General features: G+C 37.0%; 3 protein-coding genes across 4 annotated transcripts in view; 1 reads left to right on the plus strand and 2 right to left on the minus strand.

The window, feature by feature from the left end:
• The window catches only part of LOC145906582 (NACHT, LRR and PYD domains-containing protein 3-like), a 131468-nt gene that overhangs the window by 76788 nt on the left and 34337 nt on the right, over positions 1–20343 (plus strand). The gene's annotated exons all lie outside the window — the stretch shown is intronic.
• Positions 373–4634, minus strand: LOC145906600 (enoyl-CoA delta isomerase 2-like). Its single transcript, XM_082994057.1, has 9 exons — positions 4611–4634; positions 4099–4178; positions 3836–3977; positions 3231–3329; positions 2365–2550; positions 1931–2103; positions 1244–1454; positions 743–886; positions 373–531 (listed from the first exon to the last, which is right to left on the minus strand). Exons 1-9 carry the CDS (start codon positions 4617–4619, stop codon positions 379–381), a joined length of 1197 nt encoding a protein of 398 aa, XP_082850183.1. The 5' UTR covers positions 4620–4634; the 3' UTR covers positions 373–378.
• LOC145906595 (spondin-1-like) lies at positions 5237–14829 on the minus strand. 2 transcript variants are annotated; one of them, XM_082994048.1, is made up of 10 exons: positions 14575–14829; positions 12451–12627; positions 12144–12293; positions 9604–9693; positions 8561–8680; positions 8228–8401; positions 7735–7944; positions 7250–7432; positions 6391–6579; positions 5237–6218 (listed from the first exon to the last, which is right to left on the minus strand). In XM_082994048.1, exons 1-10 carry the CDS (start codon positions 14786–14788, stop codon positions 6019–6021), a joined length of 1707 nt encoding a protein of 568 aa, XP_082850174.1. In that variant the 5' UTR covers positions 14789–14829; the 3' UTR covers positions 5237–6018. The 2 variants fall into 2 exon arrangements, with proteins under 2 accessions (XP_082850174.1, XP_082850173.1); XM_082994047.1 differs by having other exon boundaries at positions 7250–7450; positions 14575–14827.

Here is a 20343-nt window from a genome sequence, read left to right on the forward strand (position 1 = left end):
TGGATCTGCATTAGATTTACAAGATCACACGGACACAATGCATAACTTTGTATATTCAAGACACAGTAAATTTGAACTGAGTACCATATCTGCATAAATTTCAACAAAAGATGTAAATCGCATACATATGGCAGAGGTATGCAGCAAGTTCTAATTTTAATATTTGAACTTGGTGTTAATTTACTGTACCTGGGCTGGATATGTTTCAATGAACATAAATACATACGTAGTGTTTAAAGAAAACAGCAATAAAATTATTGTAACACATAGCAATGAAACCTTGTATAATTACCGCTTGTTTTGAGCTGTGAAAATACAAACAAACTAGAATCAAAGGCATTATTTGGACAAATAAGAAAGATCTTTTCAGCCGTTCAATTATTTGTTTTTGGCCGCAAAGAACTTCATGATGGCATTAATACAATCCTCAGACTGCCAGCGTTCGATCAGTCTTTCACATTCTGCCTTGTTTGTTTTATGAAGTTGTTCCATCTCTGGTGCTCGCATTAATGTTTTTGAGTACAGAAGAGACTGAAATGCACACAAAAATTTTTTATGTAATATTTACAAAAAATGACCTAACACAATAATTATTATTATAGGGTTTTACTGGAATGAGAAAAGTTTAACAATCTGAATTTTTATAGCAAGCAAAATAAGTAATGAAAAAACAGATCTTTTGTTAGATATATTATTGGTTGTTTTCAACTGCAAAGTTAGCATATAAACAAATAATTGATACCTTTGCAGGCAGTTTTGCAATTTCAGTCAACGCTGCATCTACATTGGACTGGAATGAATCTTTAGGAAATATTTGAGTAACGAGACCACAAGCTAAAGCTTCTTGAACCGTAAACTTTTTGTTGAACAACATCATTTCACAAGCCTAAAATTGTTAGCAGTCGATAGTATTGGTTTAAATTACGAAACAAACGAAAACAAGATTTCCTATTAGATAATTGTCACATGTAAGTTAAAGCATAACGCTTTTATCAATAACAAAATGATATAATGATGCATTCAATCTGGATCCAAAAATATTGGTTAGTGGGACAAATTTGCTTGTGATTGTGAATATGTAACAATAGTTACAACCAAAGGACCATGCAAAAAGGAAATCAAATTCAGGTTTTGAATGCTACAAAAGCTTACAGAAGCCAAACGATACTACAACAAATCAGTGATGTGCAACAATGCCCCGTTGAAAATGCCCCAAGTCTTTAGCAGAAATGAAGAAGCTTACCTTAGCGTGGCCCATTATTTTTGGGAATGTGTAAGTTGCGCAACCTTCTGGACTTTGACCAAGATTGGTAAACGGAGTTGAAAATGTTGAATTATCCGAGGCAAGTACCAGGTCAAACAAACCGAGGACTGTGACAGAAACACCAATAGCTGGACCGTTCACAGCAGCAATGAGGGGTTTTGGAAAGTCAATGAATGCTGACACGAATCGCCTGCATAAAAAACTCAAAATTATTCTTAGTTTTGATAAAAAAAGAAGTTCAGGTTTTTCTGTTCACAAAAAAGACTGACAAAAGTGGTCCCTTGTAAGAATTATGGTTACAAAATGTGTGCTGATTACGGAATTGACACAGTTCTGTTTCATTTTCTAGACACCACACACCATCATGCAATTATGCAAAACAAATATGTTTATGATGGAGAAGTATATATATGTATTAAGCAATAAAATGGTTTATTACATCAATGTATAAAATGCAAAACATGTTTTCTGAAACCAGTAGCGTTGACACAAAGTTGTAACATTGATGTAAAAGACCTTATATTTATGATGATTGGTTACAAATTAGCATGAAGAGTCTGTTTACATGCTTTAATATTTAAACATTTTCCCAGTATTTGATAAGATGGGGCAAAAATTTAAAACCTTAAAACTTTAAACCAAAAACAAATTTTGGAGTCGACAAACCTGAGCAAATCACCAGAATCCACAGCAACCTTTTTCATATCGCTTGGGTTAATGTTCATAAAATTTCCAAGATCATTTCCGCTGCAATAATAATCCCCAGCTCCGGTTACTATGGCAACTGTGCTGTTGTCTTTTGCTGCTGCATTCAGGGCAACAATAATTTCTTCATACATCTGTAAAGTGGAAAAACAATAATTATATTATTCAAACACATGTGTGATTCCTTGCAAACATTTCAAGCAGTTTGTGATCTTTGGCATTTTACTACAATGTTTATTACATATTTGAAAAGTACATATTAAAAAAGGATGTGGTGCGACACCCACAACATCATATTAAATAAAAAAAGAATGCCAGAAAACTTTATTATGAATAATCCTGACAGAGGGTTGGTTGTTAAGTTAAAACATTTCGATCCTATGAATCAAACTTACATCAACAGTGAGGGCATTTTTCTTGTTCGGTCGATTCAGAACGATCTTAGTAATTTTATTTTCTTGTGTCACAATCAAATTCTTGTATTCAGAAGGTGACGAAGCCTCAGTTGAAGCTCCTTCTTCTGGCTCTTCATTTCCAGCCAACTCGTTCACCAATGTAACATATTCAGACTTTGCTTCATCCTAAACATTTTACAAACATAAAACAACTCTAACAGTTGTCATGCCGACATTCTAAACCCACAAATCAATCAAACTCACTACTTTTCTTTGCACCAATAAATCAACAATTGTGACCAATTCAAAAGTTAATTTACGTTGAAATGTATAAAAACATGGCTCGGTATGCAGAAATTTAATGTTGATTAGGTGCTGGGTTTTTTTTTTCACTAAAAAATTTCTGTCAAATGACCGAAATGCCAGCAAAAATTTAGGACATTTTCAATTTATTTTGGTCATTTACGTCATAATACTTTCGTTCGCAAAAATGTAAGCAACTTGAATAATCTACCAGCCAATTTCCTTTGGGACATTGTGTCCAAAATGGCTTTTATTTTTTGTGACATTTCTAAAAAAATTGGGTCAATGACAGACAAATGACACAAAAAAAAACCCAGATTAGGTGTAACATGTACTTTTCTTCTTTATTATTACATTCCAGAAGTCAATAATATGAATTTTGTGAGCTGCTTACAGATGGTCACTGTATTTACCTGGCCAACAAGACCAAGTTGCACTGAAGGAAAGTACATATTAGACCTAATCAAGTTTAAAATTCTGCATACCGAACCATGTTTTTAAACATTTAGTTTAAATATTCAAACAGAACAAAACTGATTTTAGATTAATGTTTTGTTGCTCACTTTGGACATGGCACCAAGTTCATGCCATGCGCTCCACTTTGCCTGTCCGACAAAGTTAAAAGTTCCAGGTTTCTTCGTTGTGTTTTCACCAAGAGTTGCCTAAAAAAATGTCATTGAATGAACAGTCAACATTATCACATACAACAATATTAGCTATTTTCTAAATTTGTACTAAAGTGTCAAATATTCCATGAGGGAGACTTACAACTGAGGGCTGTTTACACTTCGTGACTATTTTAAGACTTGACCATATTAAACGTTAACTCAGGGGAAGTTTCTAAAAAACAGACTGTTTCAAAGCAAGTGTAAATTAGGCAACACCAAATTAACTTCACAAGGTAAAATTCACTGGTGTTGTGGCAAGGTAAAAAAGTTATCTTGGAACAAAATGTTGGAACTTTCAAAATAAACTGTATTTTTATAACCATGTATCTTAAAAAGACAAACAGGAATGTTCTTATGTGTTCTGTAAGCTGCAAGGGTTGGCTCACTCCGGTCAGCTTTTAAAGTTTGGCAAAGCTGTGCTAACTAACAAATGTATACAAAATAGTAAGCGCCATGATTATTTGTTATTAATTAAAAGCTTGATGAGTGTTTAAGCAAACCTGTTTAAACAGAGCATATATCTTAAGCTTCACATCATTTCCTGGTTCATCAGTTAGAGTGTTTAGTCTTTCCTTGGCTGCGTCAAATTCCCCATCAAGATTGGCTGACATGCATCGAATTATCAAACGGGGATTACAAAACCTGAAGCAAAAAACTGTGAATGAATATTGTGACAGCGTAAAATTAGGAATTCGAAATGAACAGAAAAACTAAATTTACTGCTATATTGAAAGCTAAAATGTGTCTTCACTTGGGAACTGACCTCTTTGCACTTTGTGACAAAGTTGTTGCAGTTCTTAACAAATAGGCCATCTTCAAGTTTGCAGAACAATTTAAACCTAACTGTCAAAAAAATAGATTAAAAATTAATTCAATTTATTAGTTCAACATATAGTTAATTTAACAAATTCTTTACGCAAGACATATCCATGGTTCCGACTTCGCCTCACCAATGGGTCTAACGTCACACAATGCAGCAGGTAAAGATTGCTCGAAAATGAATTGGTTTATTAGATAGGATTCTCCAATAATACGCATGTAACGCAGTAAGCATTTACGTTTAATAATGCAGAAATTGCAAACGAGCTAGTTGCAGTTAATTTCAGACGTTTTTCTTTGCCCATACGCAAATTTTTCGTTTTTGTTGCTAGATACATACGTCCCTCGACAATTTCTACTTTGCTTAAACGTAAAACTTTCCCAGAAGGATTTTTTGCTGCGCTACACATATTTTATTGAAAACTAATAAATCCATGCATTTCAGCCAATCTTTACCTGCAGCATTGTGACGTCAGGCCCATTGCTGACGCGAAGTCGGAACCATGAATGATTAAAAAGTGGGAATCATGAGGAAATTGACGATAATATTACGTTTCAAACTTTTTTCCCAATCGAAGAAGAATCATCAGCACATTTTGCAGCACTCGCCTTTTAAGGGGAAGCACCAAACGGTCGATTACCTCTTCAATGAAGATTTTTAATGAATCTGTTTTGTATTTACTATACATATCAACCATAAACCTTATTGCAACCTTTCTTGATCAAAATTGGATCCAAAATTTCGTTTCAATGTTAGCAACTTGAAGGAAACGGAAAACATCCCAAAACAAACGGAAAAAGGTTTTATTTGGGTTTATAGAAACTCTTGAAGTTATGGGATGTTTAAATTGTACCAAGATTTAGAAAACCAAGACTGTTGTTAATTGCTTTATGGATCAATTTTGGTTTCAAAGTCAACACTGAATAGGTATAATAAAAAATTTTACACTAATTTACATAGGTGAGGCTAAAGAGTTACTTCATGCAAAACGCAGATCAGTCTATTTAGGACTTCAAATGTATTCTCATGTTTACTTTGTAGTGATCTGAACATGGATTTTCTTTTAGAAAACTGCTAGTAGTTTTTAAATATTGTTTTATTTAAGCAAGTACAAACTTGTTTAGACAAAAGGTGGGAAAATAAATATATTTCACATTTTGGAACGATATGTAATTAGTTTGGAAGAGCTACAGAAAACTAACGACAACAGCACACACAAACACACAACTTATGTACACAACAGCACACACAAACACACAACTTATCTACACAATATTCTGGGAACATTAGCATTTGAAAAAGGTCGGAAGCATTACATGGTGATACAAGCACACGTTTCATTCTGCTACGAAATTAGTGGACACTCAAAATACAACAACAATAAAATCGGCCAAAAAAACTATTGGCTTCATCAAACTTTACTGACAACTGCGGTATATTTGACACTTAACACAAGTTGACAATTGACGTGAAGCCAGTTGTGAAACCATTAGGAGACCAGCTCCTCATGTACCCAACTGTACCAGAAAATTTTCACATATTTCTTTACATGGTATGTGGAACTGTGAATGATGACATAACAATGGTGACGTAACATGTGTTGAAACGAAATAGGGTCAGGGGTAAAATCGTAAACGTTTGGTTTCCTCCTCAAAGCCAACTTTACTTAAACTAAACTTCTGGCAGTGAGAAGGTTTATTCCACTTTCGCATAAATTTACAAACCAAAAAAAAAAGTTAACACAAATTAAAAAACTTCTGAAAGTATTTTGCTTGTACTACCAGGCGTGAATAAGAGCTCTTCCAGCGCGTGTTACAAGAAAGACGATGGAAAAACGATTTTGGAAAGGAACAAAATGACAATTTAGTCGGTGAAACAGAGACTGCAGCAACCGAAGTCATAGTTATCCGGGTTCCCACATTGCAGTTTGTCACAATCCAATCCGCACTTCTTCACTGAGTTCACGCAACGACAAGACAAGCAATCTTCTGACATCCAAGATTCGCCCTCGTCATAATGAACGCTTCCATCATCCGACGTACAACCCTCCTCTCCTCCGAAAACTAATCAATAAAATGAAGGTTAGTTTTTTTGACAAATTTGCAGCTCATCATGTTTCAAATGTTGGCTGAAAAGAAAATTTGAAAATGTAGAAAATAATTGGAAGAGGCTGGTTTATTTGTTTTACCTTTAAATCAGAAAGGCACCTAATATATAACAAACTAATGTACTTACATGAAAACACGGGATTTGGGCATGGCGACAGGCGGCAGGATTTTGATGCAGATAATTTGGGACATGGTTTGCGATCCCTGGATGGATGACGTAAGATCGATCTGTGTTTACTTTTTCGCGCTTCAGCGCCGCAAGTGGCAGTACACGGGGTCCATGCGCTCCAAGCGGTTACTTTGCATCGGACGCCGGCTGGAAATAAGATGTCATAATTTAGTTGTTGTAATTTTAAATGTGCGATGAAACTGTGACAGTGACATTCCAATTTAGCTTTCCTGGAAATAAAATGTCCTTGGTTTGAGGAAGTGCTCGAACGAACAATTGATCTTTGTTAACAAACAATGGCTATTGTTGGTTGTTTGTTAAAGTGGGAGTAATGCAGTCAAGTGGCCGCAACATCCATTAGCGCAAACCGCAAGTTGACAAGAGAAAAGTTAAAAGCTTTGTTGAAGCCGCAACAAACGCACTTGGTGGAAAGCCTGGGTCTAACTCTACAAGTAATTCCACAGAAGTAAGAGTTTTGTTTTCTTAATTTATTCATGTTTTCATTTTTAATTCGAAAATTGGTGAAGTGAGACTTGCTGATTAGTTTTGAAAACATCAGGGCTTTTTTACGCTCCATCATTTTCTCTGCGGCATAAATTTACTGATAAATCTACTGACATCAAGTAAGAGGCTTGTTGCTATATTTATACACGTAAAAATTGTTTGCTTGCATTTTATAAACCAGACGGCGGAGAATGTTATTTGATGTGACTCTCCTCAAAATCCACTTTAATGTAAGTAAAGTTGCATGAAATAATTTACTTTGTGAAACCGATTAACTTATTTGAAACCACAAACAACAACATTTACAACTTACAACTGCAATTGTGTCCGTGGCATCTTTTAGTCATCTGAAGTAAATGACATCTCTGACCATGGTTCGATGACGTATCAGCAGGGATCTGTTGTCTCACTTTGTTTCCACGCCCACATGATGAGGAACATTCACTCCAGGATGACCACGGGAGGTTCTGGCAGTGATCGCTCTCCTCCTCCTCCACTCGGACTCCACTTCGACCTGGAACATTTTCATTGGTTCAAACTCCAGAGTTAGAATTTGTAATTTGAAGTAATAACAAATAAAATAAAAATAACAATTCCCTGTTGGTCTTTAACCACACTAATAAAGTACTGGAAAAAGACTCTTGCTGGAAAAAAAATTAGTTGTTTGTTGAAAAGAAATCGCTTTTTATCCAGAATATATTATTGCAATATGAGAAAGCATTTGCGGGGAGCCAGGAAAATAATATTTTAAATCACAACTCTTTGTATTTAGGTTAAAATCCGGTTTCAAAAACTCACCAGTAATGAAGGATCTAGGTGATATGTTGCACGTTCCAGTGTAACACCTCATACTTTCTTGCATGTGTGTTTGCGAACAATCGATCAGTGACGTCATAGTGTACTTTGTGATTTTGGTTACTTTTCGAATACGTAACCTGCGTCCGTTGCCACACGTGGCTGTGCAATGGCTCCAAGAACCCCAGTCGGTCACCGGACAAACTGGAATGTCTGAAGTGAAATAAGTGAATTAGAAACAGTTAAGTATCGCAAATTTTATTCACTTCCATTGTTTAGAGTTTAGACGATTCACAAGGTTAATGTTTTTTTGCAGGAAATTTGAAACATTTACTTAATATAAAGATTTACCCCTGAAATTTCAGGTTTATTCAACAAAATACCTAAACCACCAAAAAAAAATTAAAAAAGAATATTTAATGGCTATAAAAAATACGAAATGTCATTATACGTATTTATGCTTTATACCCAGTTATAAGCTCGTCACATATCTTACCATTGCAAGAAAACCTCGGGCACAACTTTGCTTCACTCATGTGGGGGCAAAACGCGCCCCCATTTCTTGGAGGAATCACCACACTTCTGTACCTCCTCTGCATTCCACCCCCACATTCTTGGATAGGGCATTCCTCCCAATTACCCCAAGTGGACACAACACACTCGATCGCATCTGTTACGTCACAAACATAAAAATTGAAACGATAATTTAAATTTAAATGTGCTCAAAACATGTTGAACTTATGGTCTGATAACGTGCTGGGCAGACAGACTGTATTATTTATTTTACATTGTTGGTCATCATATGAAGGTAAAGTTATCCCTTATCTACCTGGACACTTGAGGCAGCATTGTCCCTCAGGTCGATAAGGATTGGAGCAATTGATGTGGGGACATTTTTCTTCAGCACACAACTTCTCGCCATTCCCACAATAGCAGTGAATACAAGAACCTGGAAAATACGAGGGTAACAAACTTATTGCATGTAGTATAGAAGACAGTTGTTATGATGTTGCTTCATTTTTTAACGATTGTTATCAACAAGTCTGATACAAATACTTCTAATCAACAAACAAACAAAAAATTTCCAAAATCTAAGAGATATCATTTGTAGCTTCTTTAATCGGACTCTATGACAGGCATTGTCTTTATAACACTAATTTATTTAGACAGGTATTTAATTTTGTGAATTCGTGAGATATTGACATACATAATCTTAAATCGACATTAAATCACTCGGTATTAAGTAAGTTCAAAGCTTATTCATCTTTTCGTAGAAGAATAAGAAGGAAGGTGAAATATTTAACCTCAAGTGCATCAAACTATCACGCGGTAGAATTTCTCCCCAGAGTTAAGCCCTGGGCGACTAACGCAACCTGTGTCTGGTGTACACAGGGATGGGAAACAGACGAGTCTCGAAATTTTAAACATAGAAACCAGTTTATCACGTTCAAGCCAGGATAGAGAAGCCGCGTGTTGATATGAATCACGTTGTGGTGGTAATTCTAAACTGATGAAACGTCCCGCGTTTCGTTCATGCAGGTGCTTTCACCCTGATAAAGTTGTGTGTTGGGCTAATGTGTAATGGTCACAACAGAGTTTTAAGCTAGTAGGAGAAATACAAGAACTATACGTAATATAAACACACGGTAGGCTTTATGAGAAAAAGGCGGACCCTTAATTGGAAATAACCTTTTTATGTTGGTTTTGAGTCTGAATAACAATCACAAGCTCAAGCGTATTTTCTTGGAAAAAAGTCATCCAGCTTTAATGCTTGTTACACTAAACCTTGGAAAACCAATACGCTTTATGGCACAATTGCTGTAACTATGGTTTAAATGCCACCATGTCTGTAAATCCCATATCAAAACAAACCTTCTTTCCAAACAGCTCCTGTTGTGTGATTTATTCCATTCGCTTCATGGCAGGAAGTATCAGGACACACAGGACAACACCGACCCGGAACTGAAGAAAATGAAAACAAAACTGAACTCACAAACTTTGAACAGATTATTTGTAAATTATGAGAAATATAAAACGCAAGAAAAAATGAGTTTGCTGAAAAGTAAACCTAGCGGTTATTTTGAATATACGGAAGGCCGACTTTTTTTATCTGAATATTTGTACAAGACAAATGTATCCAGTTATTGAAGAAGGTTGAATAAAGACGATCTATGACGTAACAATGTACAATTTACCCAAACCAACTCCACTCAGTAAGTGGAAGTCCTCAAAAAGTGAAGTGATTTGTCACATTGAACACAAGGAACCCATAATTTCCTCATGCAACACACAAGGAGGTTGATATCATGTGGTTTCTGTGTGTGTGGATTAACAGAAGGCAGATGTTTGAGTGGATTCGAAGAATTTCATACTTGGTGGGACGACCTCGAAAGCCGCCCAACAGTTAAAAGTTACGCTAACGTTAGTTATGATCGGTGTGGTCAAAACTTTGAATAATTATTATAAAGAGTATGGATTGCAAACCTTTGTACTGTACTTTATAAAGTTTGGCGTAGTTTTAAAAACAGCAGCAAAACACCATAGTCCTAAATGCTGCTAACAAGTTTACCAGGAATGAAATGTGTTGCTCCATACCATATGTAACTATCGTATTCCACTCCACTCCCACTAACTGATGTAATGGGGCAAGATTATCAGCATAAACATTCACATATTGTTGTCTACTTCGAAAAGTTAAAACGCACGTGAACGCGAGAGGAAACATCCCAGTCAGTAAAGTTATCGTCCCACAACGATGCTTAATTAGCAGGAAACCAATAAGGTGGAACAGACTCAGCCTAATGTTGACGCGTTGAGCCTGAGTTGATCCGATTAACTTTAAGCTTCAACGCGTGGCAAGTTTTCTTTATGAGGAGAAGATGGAAGGAAAATGTGGCCAAGTGTGAATAACGTTAACATTCGGAAGAAGCTCCCGGCATGAACGTTTACAATTTAAACAAAACGATATTCATGCTTGAAACCATAACGAGATAAACTAAGAAAAGGGTCGAGGGTTTTGAATCAAATCTCACTACTTACTGTCAACTGTACAGCAAATACAACTGGTCGGTAAACCGTAGGTAAAGGGCAAGTTTAAATTGATTTTATGAACATGGTGTCTATTGAATCAACTACAATATCTCTAACAGGTGCGCAGTTGTTGTAATTTTATGAAAGTGACAAATAGTTCCATCATTCATGGGATAACATACAGTAGCTTGCACAAGACAGTACGAAGTCTGCAGACACGATGCACGGTCTATTGTGTTCTCAGGGCATTATCTGCTGTCAATAACCTTCCAACAACACAGAGAGGAAGCAGAGATTTTCTAATTTCCACAAAACAAGCCACAACAAGTTTGTTTTACGAGCACGCTTTGTTTGGGCAAAAATTCTGGAAAAACTTGTGCGGCAAAAAATGTTTTGACAGAAATCTTTTGCTTCTGTCCGTCAAAATTTTGTCTTGTTATGACCGAGGTTCAAAATTTGGGTTTTTATTGTGTTCACAAAAATTTCGTGTTTTTCGAATTGTACTTTGTGTTGCTGCCAGACATATGTTCCCTAATAAGGCCCAGTTGAATAGCAGGCGAAATGTCGGTGAATAAAAGGATACGTTTAATTGTGCCAGAAGAACAGATTAAATAAAATACTCTTCAAGCAATTGGGTCACGTTTTTGCTGGCTTGGATTCTTTTGACCTTGTCAGTCGATAATTCCTCGTATTATCTTACGAACCCCATTGAAGTTGTTTCATGGAATAAGAAAACAAGCAACACCTCTTATTACTTTCACTTTCAAGTAGGGACAAAATGTAACAAGAAGGTTACAATCTTTACCGACCGGGGGTCAACGACCGATCGCTCATCGGATTTTAGCGCCCTCCTAAATTTTTTATAGTTTCGGGAAAACAGGAATTAACGACAACTTCGAAAGTTGCCGACGTGTCTGCTTTCAACTCAATTACGCCACGTTGTTTTTTCTTGGTTTCAAACGTTGAACGGTTCTGAAATTCGTTTCACCAACCTATGGTTGAATCAGCGGCGAAACATCATAACCAAACTTTGACTGAAAAACGACCACAGCAATTTACATTTAAGAGAATCACCAACATGTTTTGTGCGGATATTTCATGGACATCAGGGAAATATGGACATGTACAGATCTTAATTATGAAAGTTCTACTCAGTTAATGACACTGAACCGCGAGCATTCCAATTTTAATCATTTTAAATCAAGCAGTGGTTTCTGAGTAACAAACTCTCCATCATCAATTGACGTTTTTCTAGAGACTTTAAACAAACAACCCTCCCACAAACCCATTCTCTACAACAAACAACGCGCACCAGACCGACGACCTTTGCACGTCAAACAAACGACGGTTGAGTGTGACGTCACAGTGACGCGTCGACTGACCTTTATGGGGGGTTTTGCAAGTCTTGAATTCGCAATCTTCGATTGAGCAGAGGGTCCTCCCTTCCTTGCATTCACAGAAAGTGCAATCATCCAAATGCCACTCGGCACCATCAGCAAACCACCGACCATCAGCAGCTTCGCATACTTTGTCTGTGGACAAAATTTCGGTCAATTAACCTTTGAAAAGTTTGGGTTAAGATGATGTTTGAACGCAAAAAGTGTGCCGCATGTTGTCACAAAACATGCGCTTCGATCAGCGAGGCATTTACTCAACCCACATTTATCACTTTGTTGGCTTTAAACTTACCAGGACACATTGGGCAACATTCATTCTCAACCTCTACCGGATTCGCACAATCCACTTCAGGACACATCTCTCGTTGACACGTGATCGTGTTGTCACGGCAACGGCACGTGTGGCATTCTTCATTGTGCCAGGTTACGTCATTACCGGGCTCCAGAAGGCCTTGAAGGCAGAGTGAGGCTGCGGAAAAATGGAAATATTAAAATCGACGATAGGAAAAGAAAACTCGTGACCTCATATTGAAGTTGGTTAAACATGGAGCGTTTGATTATTCCTTTTGTACTAATAGACCCATTGTATCTGTTGTGAATTTATTCATTCATTTCTCTGCAAATATTTAGGAGCCCTTGTCCGTTTATTAAGTTGTACTGAAGTGGTATTAACAACTGGTACAGTTTACTCTATGTAAATAAAACACTGGTTTCAAGTCAATCAGCATATTCTAGAAATACAACACAATATCTGAAAGCTTGTGAAGAATACTGCAAAGGGTTAGAGTTCGGAGACCTAAAAGTACACAAAACAACTGCTCTTTCCAGCAATCTTTCAACCGTGGTTAAGCCGGATCAAATGGAGCAAGAAGTTCACTCACGATAAACGTGCCGCCCCAACGTCACAATGCCCTCTTTATGAGCAAATAGTTAAACTCCATAACTTAAAAACGTTACTAGGTAAACTTCTGTGCTATTTAAAACAAAGAAAATGTCATTTTAACGTTTTCACCAGACTTTCATAATGGACTTGTCATTGAAGACGACCTTGGCACCACGTGGCACTTCACAATGTAAAAGGTTTGAGGTCATTACTGACACCAAACAAATTAATCAAGGTCATTTGGCGAACATGTGGGACCGCACACCGAAGTCGACAAACATTGTGACGACATAATCGATTCGAATGCGACAGCGCGCGTGCTGTGTCATGGTAACTGCCGTCTGTTTCCTGCTGTAAATCTGTGTGTTAGGATTCGGGAACGGACCAAAACACGAGAAAAACAACGCGGACAATACACTCCTCTCATACGATTTTGTGGCTTAGTATACAACTTGGATGAGACGTAATGGCGCCAAAAATGCGTCATAATTTTGTTTGCTCAGTAGCTATCGGTTTTATATTCAACAACCAAAATGACGTTACAACAAACCACTATCGACGTCACAAAGCAAGTGACTCTTTGCACTCTGTGACTAGAAACGTAAATGCCTTATTATCGATAAAACTATTTGATATCAAGCAATAAATTGAGAGATATTGAAAAGTAACTACGTCATAGTGGCAGTGATTGTGACGGGAGAAATTCCGCCGAGCGGATGTTATGGTTAAATGATCTATGACAAAACATGCTTCGGATGTTTTTATACAAACTTGCAACTTTTAACATAGAAATCGAACACATTTACTGAATTCGAGGGCGACAAAAATAAGCCACGGATGACAGACAATAAATGCTGACAAACTTAATCCCAAAATTAATTTTCCTCCACAGCGACAAGTTTGAAACAAACAAACTCTTTCTGTATGGAACAAATCTCAAAAGCAACGCGAGACAAACGAGTTTTGAGAACACAATGCCGGCGATTAACATTCCTTATACGCGTGTGACGTCACAAAGCTTGCAATGCAGCGTGCGTTTCCAAGAGGGTACTGAAAGTTTTTGGGGCTGGGGGTCGCACAGGTATAACCTTTCTTTGGAGATAAAGCTGTTATGTCAACAATTGTCCGACTGTGATATAGAGACAAGCTGTAGGTGTAAGGTTGTGGGATGGTAACACGGGAAAAAACAATCGCATTCACAACAAACTATTCTTCCCATTATAAAACGAAAGCAGATATAGTCGTTACGTGCGAAAAAAACTGTGATTTTTGCTCTGTTAGGATAAATACGTTTGGTAAATGCGGGATTATTGTTAAGTTAATTTGACGTTGGTTTCCATGACACACACAAAAACAACTGACTGTGAAAACGTTTCTTTCCAAAATCGTTTTCGGAACAAAGATAAGATCACAGGAATTTAGTTGTTCTGTTTGGCGGCCAACTTATCTCTGAACGACAAAATATCAATATCGAAGTCGGGAGAATATTTTCTACAAACCGCTTTCAACATCTTAATATCAATAATAACTTACTATAATTCGCCTCTTCAACTTTAGGGACTTCATCAGGAAAAGTAAAATTCCCAATCGCGACGTCACCAGGCCTTTTATGGCGTATGTGTTGATGATGATGTCGCTCGGTGTCTTTTGTGTCAAGGTCGACGTCAAAGTCACGAGTGTTGGCGAGGCGTGCGGAGTCACCAATTGTGATAAGAAGACAACTTATTAACGCGAACAGATAAGACATTTTGTTGTTTAAATAAACCTGGTTGGAAAATAAAGATAAAGATGATGTTTTAAAACATTTGTTGGGAAATCAGAAAAATTAGAAACAGGACAAACAGACAAGAATAGCAACACGTTTTAACATATTGAAGTTTTGCATTTGCACAATACTAAAATATAACAAAACTATGACTCATTTAAATAGGTTTATTCCGTTCTTTTTCAAGTTGGGTTTGCCATGTCAACATTTTTATGCTGCAAAGGTTGCCTTCATTAACAGTTGCGAAATAATATTGACACTGTGACGACATAATATGCGCTGTGATGTTACACAGGTGCATCGCTCTAGAATAACTTCATTATCAAGCGACAGTCGAACAATGAGCTTTTATTCGAGCTCCAAGTTAAGGAATGTCATGGTTGAATGAATATAGGCCAGTGATTTCATCCTTCTGATGTGTCTGTTCTTACGGCATGCGTCTGCGGCTGCCGGCCATGTTGTGATTTTTTCAACAATGCTGGATATTTTAAACGTCAATGACATCAATTGTCTGAACTAAAGTCACAACATCCAGTACCTGAGTACCTGAGTACCATACCACATAAGACGAGAAACATGTCAAAACATCACAATTCAATGTAAGAAAAGCATCTTCTGCGTAGTAGTTTTTGAGATTGTACTCCACGCTAATCTGACTTGCCTTCAATCACCTTTAAACTATGTTATGTTGATACACGTAATCGTACTTCCTTCGCAAGAAAAACTATTTCCTAAATATATTCTGTATTTTCCACAACAACTCTGCACCTCACCGTTTAGTTTTGTACAGAACCTGGTTCTCCACACAGAAATGTTGAGCTTTAAACCGAACGAAATGAGGCGGAATCCTTCCCCTCATAATACAGGTTCAAAGATTTCTCGCGCTTGAAGCAAGTGACCCGAGGAAAAGTCGCGTGTCTTCTGTTATATTTACTCTGCTGCCTTTTTTCTTCCCTCCGATAAACCGCTCGACTGACAACCGCCTTTCTGTGGCTTTCTTCACTGTGAGATCATAGAATAAAAAAAAACTGTTCTGAAATTGCGAAAAGACGCGAGATTTCCTGTTGTGTGATCTTAGGAAGTGCAATTTGGTGTATTATGAACTAAATTTCATGGTATTTACCAATGTATAAAAGTGGGCGACATAAAGGGTGATACAGAGCACAATATCAGGTAATGGAACCTCATAACTTTGATGGTTTGATGAATCCATTTGCTCCTTATCTATCCTGTCCTTTACGTTGTCGCTCATTCCCCACAATAACATGGTGTGATATTTCACAGAGAAGGTTGTTATCCGGGGTTTAATTCAAACTTGGAAACAAATATATTACTGCTTGTAGCGTATGTTGTTTTGAAATTGATTTAAATCATTTAAATGTATTGACGTCATCACTTGCGTTGTCATGGAAAAAACTTTGGTTGAGAAACAAGATTTTTCCTTGAGTCTCATTTGTTAACAGAAGAAATAAAGCAAATCAGGCGCAAGGTTTTCTAACAAAGGCAACAAAATCCTGTGGATTATCATGATAACAGTTCTAATGCCTGAACTTCCTGCGCACTCAACTTGTGTGGCAAAACGTATAATCCAGTGACCAACTTCGAGCCAGACAGACCACCCAGCGCGGTGATAAATTGTCGGTTGAAAGATCGTCTGTGGAACGATTCCAACACTATCTAAATGATGGAGTACAGTTGCAAGTTGACGAACACAACTTTAAAGCGCCAGACCCCGCGCGAACGAGAAAAGTTTCCCGAGAGAATTTATCTTGATTACGAATGTTGTTGTTCATTTTATCCGTGAATTCTATTCTATTTGAAAGATTTATGTGAAAAGGTTTCCCACAAACTTGCAAGAAACATAAAACCACATTGTTTTCACTACTCTATTGCTTTTCATTACCAGGTGGATTTGGTTTTTGCCTGATTTTACAACTTTTACTTTTCATTTGACAATTTCCGTAACTTAGACACGCATGAACAACTTACAACTTTAGCGTTAAAATTAGCCCGGTTTAAAAGAAATAACTACCAAGGTGAATTTATGGATATTTAGAAATTTTCCACATGAGCACCTGACGCAATAACTTTTTAGGGTTTTATCGGTGCTCATTCCATTTTACTATTGGCATGCACTGTTCATTTACGTTGTAGGCATTCGCGCAAAAGAAAATGATTTGATTTCACAACTTCTCGCAAAAAGTTATGATGTTAGAATGGAAGCATTGTTTCGTCACTGAAGCATGTACGCAGAGCAAGGGGATTACGGCGCACCCATAAAACGTGAACGATCCGAAGGTTGTGATCAGCTTGAGGTATTTTGCTCACCATGCTTTCATACTGGATTACAAAACGTTTCTGACTAAAAACGTCACTTTTATTTGGTAATAAGTCTGTTAGAAGTCTGTCAATGAAAGTTGGAAACTTTTACATGCGCAATGTATATGATAGGTCAAGGTTCCCTTAGGCAAAAATGTGCAAATATGCGTGGGATTGTTTTGATATTATAGATGTAATAACTTATTATGTGGCAATTTCCAGCAAACAGCATTGCTTGTTACACATTTGTTTAAGTTTCTTTGCTCAACACAAGTTGGTCTGTGTTTGCTTACTTGCTGAAAAATCATGGCATGCAAAACAATCTTTTTAGATAATAAAATAAATAAATAAGACATATTTAGTTAAATTCTGTTACATAAAAGACCTTTTCATTTTCACAAAACAGTCGATTTACATTAGGCAAAAATCATATCTGCTTTTCACAGAATTTTTATATTTTAATTTTTCTTATCGTTTTTAAACGAAAACTTCTCCCTGCAAATTATCAACTATATTGTTACTTCTTACACAACTACTGATTGCTCCAGGATAATCGTTTGATCATAAATACTGTCTTTCGAACACGTTTTCTGGCAAATATTGGCTAATGAACCACACAAAACATCTATCTTGACAAAATTTATCGACTTTCGCATAAACTTCAGCCGAATCAACCTCCACGCACTGACTGGTGGTCAATCTCCCCTGCAACGAGTCAATAAAATACCTGAAAATCGTTATCAGATTTCCCTACATGGCCTGAGGGTATCACAGAAACACGCACACTCACCGAATAATGGAAGCATTCAGTTCCCCGCACGTTCACTGGGGCTGTGTGATTCTTATCAGACGACGAGACGCCAAAACGCACACCGACGAATTTAGGAGTCGCGGCATTTAGAGAAAAATAACTCGAAAATCGTCTCGTTCGACCCTGCGTTCACCGGCGTGTAAGAATTCAACGTAATTTCGTTGGGTAACAAATTGTTTGATGTATTTGAGCACCGATTTCATTTATCTAGACAAAGGTCTATAAATAGATTACATAAATTTTGAAATCCGTAGTTCCATTTCTGTGCTGTTTTTCAAATATCGCAAAATACGTTCAATAATCATTTTGTCAAATGGAATTATTTTACTTTGGAAATCGCTGCTGGATGGCAATAAAAACTTCAAAGCAACCAAAATATTTCAATTGTTAAGATCGAGGTGTCATATACAAGTGTTCCCAATTTATCAATCGTTGTTTGTTTCATGGAATAAATGACGAGAAACTTCATAAAAATATTACGCAATAAACGTTTTAAAATTATTACTTTTCTTGTGATTTGTTTTTGTCTGAAAGGTGTGAACGTAAAAGTGTGTCTTATTACGTCATGGTTTAATGATTTCATCACAATCTGTAAAAACGAAGCAAAACGTAACAAGATATAAAAATTGTACATAGCCGCAAACTTGTAATACCCGAATTTATTCCGCGCGACGTTGCATAGTGACGTCATAGAGCCCGGAGACGTTACGCGGCCGTCTAATAATATCATTTTGCGAGCTCCCTTACAAAGCTCCGATTGTTGGCGCCCCGCTGCCAGGAAAGAGCTCAACTGAATCAACTCGTTCGAATCTTAACAGTAGGTGTTTGTGACGTCACAATGGTGCTAAACAGTATTGTAATATTGTTACTAAATAAAAAAATGTTTATAAAAAAGCGTAGATCTCCCACTGACAACTGGGGTTGGTTTTGGGATAAAATCACTAAAATTCTGTCAAAAAGTGATAACTATAAGACTAGATTGCTACTTAATCACCCAACCTAGATGTTTTTTTTAAATACATATATTTCGCCTATGCGGCATTCTCAGTATTCTAAAAGCAACAAGAGTAATCGTAGTGATTAGCATGAATAGCACACATTAAAACTATGGTTATACTAAATGAACGTTCATGTACATAGAGGAAACCTGAAGAAATTGTTGCTTTTTTTGTAAATAGTGTTTGAACCAAGGGAATCATGTTTGTCCGGTGAACAAACAAGTGTTGATTTCATTCCGGGGCTCAAAGACTCAGTCTTATTTTAATCCGAGCAGGTTTTAACCTGGTAGATAAAAACACTAATGGGAGCGTCATCAAATCATTCATTCCATGTATTTTGTTCGAAAATCACACCAAACCATAAAAGAGCTTTCGTGCGTGTTTATGGATTCCAGTATTATGACCCGGATGACCTTCGCATAACTGCTCTCCATACATAGAAATGTCATTTCAATGAGCGCTATGTGTTTGCCGGGCAGTAAACAACTCGTTAATCGTTACTGCCGGAATTAGACCGAGCGCTCATGCCGAAAAACCACAGGAATTCACATGAGCGCGCGTCTCTCTCGCGGAAAACAGACACCTGTGTGACGTCACGGCGCCACTGTGTTTAAACAAGAAACCCCACAAAGATTTGTGCAGAGATTAAATCTCGGTGTAGCTTCTTAACCATGACGTCATTGAGGTTTTTACGAACTTAAGGTAATTAAGAAAATGAAGAGGGGTTGGTTTGTTGGTTGTTGATTGGAGGAATTCTGGAATGTGTTGTGGAAGTTTGCTGCACATTCAATAATAGAAAATATTTAGTTTTTCTAAAAGTCAACCATGACGTTTTCCGACAATGTCCAGCGTAGTGGAGAATTGAGAAATACGAACAATGAATGAAGTTAGTTTTGTCAACCGAACATGTCGATCATTTGGACTTGAAATGTTTTTGACACGTCACAGATAAATATGTCAGTCGATCGAAGGAGGTTGATTGAATATTCCACTTGTTATAATTATTCACTTTCCAGAAACTAACCAAAAACTAGATTATTTTATTGTTTACTTAGAATCTATAGTTTAAGGCAGACTTACTCAACGGTGGTCTGTGGTGTTCTGGGGGGCACAGGGCATTTTTGAGTGCCATGAGCAGCGTCCGCACTAATAATGGTTACATTGATGGTATTTTACATCCCATCTGCGTTTTTTATGGACAAGTTGAGGGCAAAACTGTGGCGAGACCACAAGACCTAAAAGGTTGAAAAGCACTGGTTAAATGCGAAAGCCCAACTGATTTGGGTCCAATATAAGTTTTGGTGATTTGGTCAAATAATTTGCCACCAAGTTTTGTTTCATGAACATATTATTGAGGTTTCTTATATTAGTTGTTGTAATGTAGTTTTACCCTGATAAGTTAACGATGA

Source organism: Ascidia mentula, chromosome 6 (assembly GCF_947561715.1).
Source record: "Ascidia mentula chromosome 6, kaAscMent1.1, whole genome shotgun sequence".
NCBI classification, from domain to species: Eukaryota; Metazoa; Chordata; class Ascidiacea; order Phlebobranchia; family Ascidiidae; genus Ascidia; species Ascidia mentula.

Bases quoted from the DNA above. Each gene is read 5' to 3' on its own strand.
- LOC145906595 (XM_082994047.1), bottom strand. From the start codon at position 14,788: ATGTCTTATCTGTTCGCGTTAATAAGTTGTCTTCTTATCACAATTGGT. The intron at 12,294-12,450 runs GTAAGTTTAAAG...TTTTGTCCACAG, and splicing joins ATGTTGCCCAATGTGTCCTG to ACAAAGTATGCGAAGCTGCT. The intron at 7,451-7,734 runs GTGAGTTTTTGA...AAAATGTTCCAG, and splicing joins ACCTAGATCCTTCATTACTG to GTCGAAGTGGAGTCCGAGTG.
- LOC145906600 (XM_082994057.1), bottom strand. The intron at 887-1,243 runs GTAAGCTTCTTC...TAACAATTTTAG, and splicing joins AAATAATGGGCCACGCTAAG to GCTTGTGAAATGATGTTGTT. The intron at 532-742 runs GTATCAATTATT...TGTGCATTTCAG, and splicing joins TTGCAAAACTGCCTGCAAAG to TCTCTTCTGTACTCAAAAAC.